This window comes from Misgurnus anguillicaudatus, chromosome 17 (assembly GCF_027580225.2).
Source record: "Misgurnus anguillicaudatus chromosome 17, ASM2758022v2, whole genome shotgun sequence".
Taxonomy (NCBI): Eukaryota; Metazoa; Chordata; class Actinopteri; order Cypriniformes; family Cobitidae; genus Misgurnus; species Misgurnus anguillicaudatus.
In genome coordinates this window covers 24,271,988-24,281,707 of record NC_073353.2, presented here as the reverse complement: position 1 = coordinate 24,281,707, position 9,720 = coordinate 24,271,988, and the positions used below count along the sequence as shown (strand labels likewise).

The following is a 9,720-nucleotide window of genomic DNA, read 5'->3' as shown; positions in this document are numbered from 1 at the left end:
TGACTTCTAACTGCATGGGCGTGTTTGAATGAGACGTTTTAGGTAGGCGTGGATGAGGCTTCACTTTTAAAAAGAAGATCTCTTTAAATTTGAAACTATAATTTTCGCAACTTTCCAGATCTTTTATGTGCACAGACATCTTTTAACAATCCAAAAACAAAGGAAAACATGAAATCGGGTCACATGACTCCTTTAAAGCAGTGGCATGTTATTGTCACTTCAAAGATATTAAGGCTGAAATATAAGAGTTGTGCTGAATTGTCAGAGCTCTGCTCTACAATCAGTGTGCTGTGTGAGAAAGTGTGTTGGCGTCTTGCTCAGCAGGATTCCTTTCATGATGGATAAACATTTGGTTTTTATATGAATAAAACATTAAGTTTTCTTTATAGCTTTAAACTGTTTTATTTTTCTTATTAAAGTAAAAGTGTGGTTTTAGTAATGCAAGTTTGTTGTTGCGTGGTTAGCAAATTCTGACCATTGTTACCCATTTTGGGAATTTCAGCACCATGGACAGGTCCTCAGCGCTTTGCTGATTTAACAACACTCATTTTATTAACTCATTCTAAAGGTTCCTAAACCTCAAGGTGGGTGTAGATAATTTTCACTTTTAGTAAGTATCAAACACTACACTAAATTGACAAACATTACTAAAAGAAGTACATGGTTGTACCATAATTTAAGCTACCTTAGGGTGCCTTGTGTTGTGAATGGAGTAATCATTAAATACCATATTACCTTCTGATATCATACCACCACCTTACTTAACCAGCAAGTATTTTAAAATACTTTACCCTTACAAACTGACTAAACACATACAAAAGTGACAACATAATTAACTTTTAGCAGTATGAGTAGGGCTATATAAATACTACTATTCAAGTTTACTTGTAAAATATCCTGGTAATTATGTCTTTAAGTACATTTAAAGTAGTTAATAGTTTAATTAGTAGTAGTGAAGTAGGAAAATAAAGGCTGAAAATAAATGCTGTGTGAAAGCGTGCTGCGAGCATTTCAAAATATGAGCGGAAGGAAAAATAGTTCCTACATTACACTACACAACTAACTTGCTAACGAACTTCCATTTTATAATCCGCATTCATTATTCATACATAAATCAAATAAAGACACTATTTGATATAAACACTTAGCATATCTAAAATATTATTGTAAGAATCAATTTTCGCGAGCACATCAATTTCAGGAGTATGGATGTTCAAGATCAATCCGCCCATGAAGTGAAGAGACACGAGAGGGACACGCTGAATAGTCGTCTCATTCAATCTTCTGGTCTCATTCACGCAGATTGCTTTAAAGGAGCTTGACATATGGGAATTGTCTTATGGAGTACACTTATAACTTTGAAGTTGCTTTTATTTATAGTTGCTGGTTTGCGCGTCAGGAAGGACGCGCAAACATCTGGTGAAGTTCGTGGCAGAACGCTCTTAAGTGATTCTCTGCCTTCAACACGGCATTGGAGCGCCCGTCTACAAAAACAATTTCGAAGAGATTTCACCATGTTTTTAACTGATGATATGAGTCGATCATGGTCGCTAGGTTATGTCAACACGTGAGGAGAACCGAAAAGCCTTGAAGGAGCAGTACTGTCTGTTATCTCGACCAAAAACCTCACCTCAGAAACATGAGAAATTGTCTCCTGTGGAAAGTCATTTTGTTTTGGATATTAGCTGATGCTCAGGTAAGCTAACGTTACTTTGTTTATTTCCAGGGTCGTGGGATCATCTTGGAAAACTGTTGTCGTTGTTTACTAAGAATTGACTTTTACCAACTTAACTACACATTAATGTGAACGCAAAAAGACCGGGGTTCGACCTTTACACTGTATATGGGGGAGACCGGGAAACTTAGTTGTCATACTGTCATACATTATTATAATCCATTTAATATGTTTAGACTAGGCTGAGGCGTTTTCTGTTTAAGTGCTTATACCATCTGAGTCTAGGCAATGCAAAAAAGCTCTTCAAAAACATTTTCACTGCCCAGATTAGGGACCGTTTTGGTCATAGTTACCTACTAGCCAACAGCGCGGCAAATTTTCTCAGTGCCAATTCTATTATAAGCTGACTGTAAGATTAAGATAAAGCTAAAAATAAATCAAAACACCACACCACTGTTTGTCAACAAATAGATAGCATGTGACTGACAACTTTATATAACGTTTCTCTAATCTAGTTTTCATGTAGGCTACCGATATGATGGTTTGATCAAATTTACCTTCAGTGTGGTCTTATTATACTGTATTCAGTCTTCCCCAACAGTAGTATGCTATTGGATTTTTAGTTTGGACAATGAAAATCACAAACTTTATATAATTTAAAAGGTGCTCATCTAACCAGCATGCGGCATCACTAACATGAAAAAAAACACTATTTCACTATAAAAACCCTAAAGTTATATATAAAGTAGCCCAACATCCCCAGTTTATCCTTTATGTTAATAAACCTAGCAAAACAGCATTTCCCCAAATAAAGTTCCATTAAAAATTCACACCTACTTGAGGGGCATGTTTTAATGTGATTGATGCTGTTTGTATCCTAGACTCTGACCTGTTATGTACCTTTGACTTGCAGTCCGCTTTCCATGGGTAATTATTCAACACAAGTGGACAGGCTAACAACCCATTTTTGCATAAAAGCAAGCATATTGCTGTCTTTACTCTAGTTTTTCCGCTATGCCATGCAGTGCAATGGTTTGATAAAAGCTTTTGGTGATTTACAGCTTAATGCTCCATTACTAGCAATCCTGATAATAAACTCATATAGAGTTGCTGTAGTGCTTGTATATAAGACAAAAGTAGTAATATGCACAACTGATCATAATTTTACATTTTCAGTTATATTATCGTTGTCACTGTTGCTCATTTTCACTGTTGTTGTCTTTGGTTGTCAGTGACCAATTAACGCAGTTACTCATCTAAGCATGTCTATCTGTAGACATGTGAAAAGATAAAGGAAACCTGCCACATGACATGAGCAGCTTTTGCTTTAAACCATTGTAATGAACTAGAGAAATTGTGCATTGTCTTGCATGGTTTGTATTCTTTTTTTGTTTCATACAGTCAGTAAAGTATGCATCATGTTATAATATTATGCAGCTGTATTGCCACTTCAGTCTGTGCGTGACACTTCTCTTCACAAATCCAGCCGATGATGCATTTGTATAGTGTGACCCCAGACTCCCACAGGAATTCTGTACTAAAGCTTTTCAGGTTAAACTGGGAATATTTTCATAACATTAAGAGGTTTGTTTTTCATGAAGATGAAAATTATACTGCTGTGTGACTGACTGCCGTGGGCATTGGAATGAATGCACTTGCTGAGTGTCTAGAGATGCAGCTGGTATTAAGCCTCTGATCTTTTTCATTCGACTTTTCATCTGCTACTGAGCTGTCGCTGCGATAGCTATGACCAACATAGAGCTGAACAGTAGACTACAGTGTAAAAAAGATTTTTTGAATTTGTAAATAAAGTTAGTATGTTTTACAAACAAACACTATTTTGTCTTTCTACTTCAAAATGTCACGTTTATTTCAATGACTTACTTGTAGTTTCTTTTTTATTGTTTGTTCTCTAATACATTCGTAAATTTATGGAATTGCTCAAGTAATATTAACGTTTTGTTTTGTCATCTAAATAATTAATGGAAACAATGACAAACGGAAGTAAAGATACTTACTAACCCAGATAATAGATGTGCATGCGTCTTCCGAGTTCGACAGAGAAGTGGCATTTAGACATAACTAACTAGGCAGTGGACTTGTAGTTTCCATAGGAAGGCATTTGGACTGAAGTGTAAAATTTGTAATCAAATGCCATTTTATGCAAAAAAAAAAAAAATTTCATTTATCTTTGAGATTTAGAAGAGTTTCTGTTTTCTTCTTGACTTGGACTTTTTGTGCTTGGAGTTTTGTGCTTACCATCATTCAGAAGAGTGGGGCAGTTTAGACTGTACATTAGGTGACATGATAAAACCACCGGGCAGTCCTTTATGTTGAGCCCTGCACAATGATCAATAACCATGCTTATGCCAGTACTGAGACCAGTCACTTCTTACTTGCTCAACCAGTGGCGGCTCGATCGTGACTGCTCTTCCGGGGATCCGTTAATTCAAAATAAGTGTTTGGATTGTCACGTGTGTGGTTCCCTTTTCCGTGTAATGCGTGTCATGCGTGTGGAGAGATCCTGTGTGCATCACGTGTTTTTTCAAAATAAGTGCCTGCTGGAGACGTGTCAAAACCGTTTATGACAAAAGAGACGCTCATGTTCCCTAAATACATGCAACACACTCCCTTAACAGTAATCTCTGATTATGCATGAGATTGTGCGAGTATCTGGCACACGCGAGCGTCTCCTTTCAAGTTCAAGTTCAAGGCAGCATGCACTTATTTTGGCATGACACGTGATGCACACACGATCTCTCAAAGCGCAGAACACATATTTTGAAATGACGAACCACACACATGACAAGCTACATACATGTTGTGACGAACTTCGTATTGTGCGCTTCAAAAAAAGAAGTCACCAGCCGCCACTGTGCTCAACATAATATGGTATATAATAATAATATATATAAAGAAAAGAGGACATTTTACATTATTAAATCAGGAATATTTCATTGTTTATTTTCAGTGTAGGACAGTTTCTCAGCAAAATGTAAAAATATATACAGTATTATTCTCAAAAAACACTTCAATTACCCTTGGAAGGCCTTTATGTAGCCTCCTGGAGCTGTGTGGATTACTTTCATGAAATATGAATGCATATTTCTTGGGCTTTAAAGTCGTGGAAACCATTGTCAACCGGTTATAAAGGGTGGATTTGGATTTAGGACTTTTTTTCACAGTTAGTATCACTCTGCCACTTCTTTTTCTATTACAAAGTAAAGTAAAGATGTTTCTTTGATAGTGTGAAATTTGTCTGAAGGAAAAGTAGGTTTGTTGAAAGAAGTAGTGCCAATGTAATCATCAGTGACTGCAGCCATCCTTATATTTAGTAGCACTTTTGCATAATATTAATTAATTAATTAAATACAACTATAGACCTGAAAACAATATGTACCATGAATTAATGAAGTCTAATTCTGAATTCTTTCACCAGGGAGTGAGAAATTAATTTACAAATTAAATTACAGAATGCTGTGCTGACACTGAACTTACATACTTTAGTCTAGGGGCAAACATTCAGTTTGGCTAATTGCTTTGACTAAAGTAGCTTTTTAAGAATCAGATGCTATAAAAACAATATGTAATGTAACCAACTGCATATTTACACTTTTTACAAGGTATACAGGCTTTTCTTTCAAACTATTACAATATTGCCAAAAGTTTTGGGACACCCCTTCAAATCATTGAATTCAGATGTTCCAATCACTTCCATGGCCTCAGGTGTATATAATCAATCACCTAAGCATGCAGACAGCTTTAACAAACATTTGTGAAAGAATGGGTCGTCCTCAGGAGCTCTGTGAATTCAGGTCTGGTAGTGGTGGGCAGAGCGAGGCTTCGTGAAACACCGAAACAGCCTTGAAGTTTTAGACAAGTGCTGACAAATTGTATCCCACATGTTGTTTGATTGACACAACTGATTGAATGGGAGAGTGGATAGTGTTCTTCTATGCTGGATCTTAGGATCGAACCCGGGAAAATGCATCTCTAATCACGTAATCACAATGAAGTCATGGCTCCATGGCAGAACAGCTGCATCCAAGCCTTACATCACCAAGTTGAATGAATTATTGTGTAAAAAGTGTGCAATGTTTGGACTAAGATCTTGTTGGTTTTATAATGTTTTCACCGGCAGGTGGCATCATATTTAGGTGTTTTGAGCGCTTCGATCAAGCAAATTGGTTCAATTGATCCCAAGCTTTGTTTCTCTCCTCACTACTAGCATGTTCACTAGTTCGTCTGCTTCTCAATAACAGGACTGAATATTTAGGATACTCCCCGAACCTATGTTTAAAACTTAAAGTCCAAATGTGAAAAGTGTTCACCAGATTATGGTCCTGTCCCAAATGGCACACTCCGGACTTTTGGTCCTCCTCAGAGTCCACACTTTGATGACATCACGTAGTCCAGACTTTAGGGACCCTTAATGCGAGTCCACGTGGGTGCAACGGAGTCATATTTTGAGACAGAGTCGAGCGTCACACCGGAAATAGGTAGAGAAGTTGCCCGTCAGTGTGAGCTCCTCCCTTCCGTCGTCTGATTGGTCTGATTGCTCTTTCGCAAGGACTTCTGGGTTGGTAAAGTGCGCAAAGCCTGCTGCAGTGCGGGCTTCGCTGAAGACCGCATCAAGGGGGCAAAGGAGGCGCTGATGAGCACACTTCAAAGCGTAAAAATTACAGATGGGACACCCTACGGACTCATAGACTAAGCGAGCACGCGCAATTTAAGGCCACGAGACCGAAAGTCCACATGAAGTGCGCCATTTGGGACAGGGCCTATATACAATCCAGGTGATATCCAAAGTACATAAAACCATCTGGAAGGGTAAGTCCACTTACTGTATATAAACTCCACCATCCAGCAACCGTTTGAGGTATAGCATAAGCTAACCTGCTTCCTTTTATAGTGTCACTTTGTTTCCTGTCATGTGAGTAGACCATATAAAATAAAAGACATACACACATAAAATAGCTAAAGGAATAAGATGGAGTAAATGGTTAAGAAAACATGTAAAGCCTATTAAACTCAAATATACATAATATCACAATATACTGTATATGATGAGCGGTAAAACATGGATCTTGTGTCTCTGGAGTGACCAATCTCGCATCTTTGTCTGGCAATCCGATGGACAGTCTGGGTTTGGCAGTTGCAAGGAGAATAGTACTTGCCTGACTGAATTTTGCCAAGTTTAGTGGAGGGGGGATTATGGTATGGAGTTGTTTTTCAGAGGTTGGGCTTGGCCCCTTAGTTTCAGTGAAATGAACTCTTAATGCTTCATCATACCAAGATATTTTGGACAATTTTATGCTCCCAACTTTGTGTGAACAGTTTGGGGATGACCCCTTCCTGTTCCAACATGACTGTGCACCAGTACACAAAGCAAGGTCCATAAAGACATGCAGTTGACAACAGTTGAAGCTGTTATAGCTGCAAAGAGTGGGCCAACTCTATATTTAATCCTATGGATTAAGAATGGGGTGTCATTCAGGTTCATGTGCATATAAAGGCAGGTGTCCCAAAACTTCTGGCAATATAGTGTACTTCTTTTAGATGGAAATGAGAACCCGTGACCTGTTGCTTCCGAGAATAACAGAACAAATCAAGCAGGGTTTGTTTACATTTGAACAACACGAAGATAAAAAAAGATACACGTTAAAAAGCCTTTGATGTCAAGAAGTGGGAGGCTTATCACTTTCATTTTGGTTTGAATGAGAGTTGAGGGATTTATTTTTGGCATGTGCTAACTGTACAGGCATATAATAAAAGGAAATATATAATTAAGAGTAAAAATGTCATACACTTTCAAACTTATATGCAGGTTATCTTTCAAAGTAATAAACTGGAGGTTTGCACAAACACACACACACACACACACACACACACACACACACACACACACACACACACACACACACACACACACACACACACACACACACAGAATCCCTAATCTAATCCCTGTCTGGGAAACCGCCGTATGTAATAGGCTTTATACCCAGCTGCACTACTTCCTGAACTTCAGCCAGCTCCTTGTTTCCTGTCTGCCATTATTGGACAAACTGATTAATCCAGGTGTGCCTGACCTCAGTAGTCACAAACAAACTGATTAATCCAGGTGTGCCTGAACCACTGATCTATATAAATGACTGGATTGCGCATGACGTCACACTTGTGAAGCCACCGCGCCGCCATGTTGGTATACCCAAACTTTCTATTAAATCAATGGACGTTGTCAGATTTTAATGATAAAACGTCACTTTACTCGTCTTCGTTTTTATATGTGAAGTTACCCTGTACATTATTACAACACAAACGTCCAAAGCATGTAAATAGTTATTTACTGAAAGTTGTACATTTTGCGTTTTAAACGGTTATTATACATTAATCTTCATTACAGTATCAGATCAGCCGACAGACCGCAGCATATTTAGTATTAATGACAATAAACGTGCTGATTCTGAAATCTAAATAAATAATCATGCTTTGTACCGTATGTGCATGCAATAATTTGCTAGTTTTGTAATTATCTTATCTAAACTTACAAGTTACCTTAACTTATTTAGAGAAATAACGCTGACCGTCACCGTGTAGCTGAATGTCAAAAAAAACTTTATTTATACCCGTGTCATGAACAGAACGCAGCAGACACACTCACCTTAACGGTTTTTTGTAAATCCATTATCCTGCCCGATTAAAACATAAACATTGCAAATAACACCAGAATTAACAAATAATTAACGTACACATATCCTAAAAATTAACCTTGTGTAACTGATACGCTGTAAAGGGGGTAAATTTTGATCATGATTTTGAATGGAAGTCAATGATGCCCTCTGCCGGTTGGGTATACCAAGATGGCGGCTCGAACTCTGCGCTGGCTTCACCTCACGCGGTTACGTCAAGCGTTCTATGCGCAGTCCAGTCATTTATATAGATCAGTGGCCTGAACTCAGTAGTCACAACAACGATAATCAGACACACATGGATTAATCAGTTTGTCCACTAATGACAGACAGGAAACAAGGAGCTGGCTGAAGTTCAGGAAGTAGTGCAGCTGGCCATAAAGCCTATTAGAAGTGTACAGAGTGGAACACACAGTATACTGTCCAGCTGTTTATCACATTTGGTTCTTTACACAGACTTCCTAAATCTCTAAAGCAGTGGCGAGGCAAGAACTTTTAAACTGAGTGAACCTTTGTAAAATAGGGTGGACCTGACCATGCCTACTCTCAACTGAAATAACTTTACAATATAGTGGAGGTTAAACAAATTACATTATTTTTGAGTTATGGATCAAATCATTTTCGTATCAGCAAAAAAGGGAAATAAGGAAAATAGGAACAAATCAAGAAATTATAAGCATATGAAAACAGAAAAAGAACAAAGTTTTAAATAAAGTATAGCGATTTAGGAACAGAAATAGAATCAAATGAATAATAACACTGACTACGTTTACATGTACACATGTACACAAAATGCGATTATTTCCAATCTTAATCCCAGGATGTTAACATGACTGGAGCTAACCTCTTTACTCCGGTTTTCTTTTCTGATTATTCACGCATAGCCCAATGCAGAAACTGTCCACTGTTTTTAACTTACTTACGTTTAATGACAAACACGTTCTTATGGAAATATTATGATACTGTGTTAAAACAGACATGTTATGACATATTATGACAGTGTAACGATTTTATACTGTACGCTGCAGTCATGATATTTGAGCTGTTTCTGGATGAAAGCAGACTGCTGACAGCAAGTCGTGTTGACAGAGTTCAGGGAAAACTTCTTAACGTGCGTGACAAAAACACACATGCACTTCAGTTAATGCAGTATAGATTTGATTAAAGCATTTACATGGACACATACTGCAATTAAAAACGGCGTACGCCACCTCTTTTAATACGATTATACTTACTGCAATTATGAGCTTAAATGAACAGTATGTAGGATTGTGGCCAAAACTGGTACTGCAATCAAAAAACTTGTGGCTCAAACTATTACTGCAATCACACAACTAGTGGCCAATACACAAC

General features: G+C 37.7%; 1 protein-coding gene across 1 annotated transcript in view; it reads left to right on the top strand.

Moving 5' to 3' along the window:
- The first annotated feature begins 1,246 nt into the window (after nucleotides 1-1,246).
- pth2ra (parathyroid hormone 2 receptor a) overlaps nucleotides 1,247-9,720 on the top strand; it is a 119,487-nt gene continuing 111,013 nt past the window's right edge. Inside the window, exon 1 of the mRNA XM_055215596.2 lies at nucleotides 1,247-1,696. Coding sequence (XP_055071571.2) covers nucleotides 1,640-1,696 — 57 coding nt within the window. The 5' untranslated portion in view covers nucleotides 1,247-1,639. The remainder of the gene's footprint in view (nucleotides 1,697-9,720) is intronic.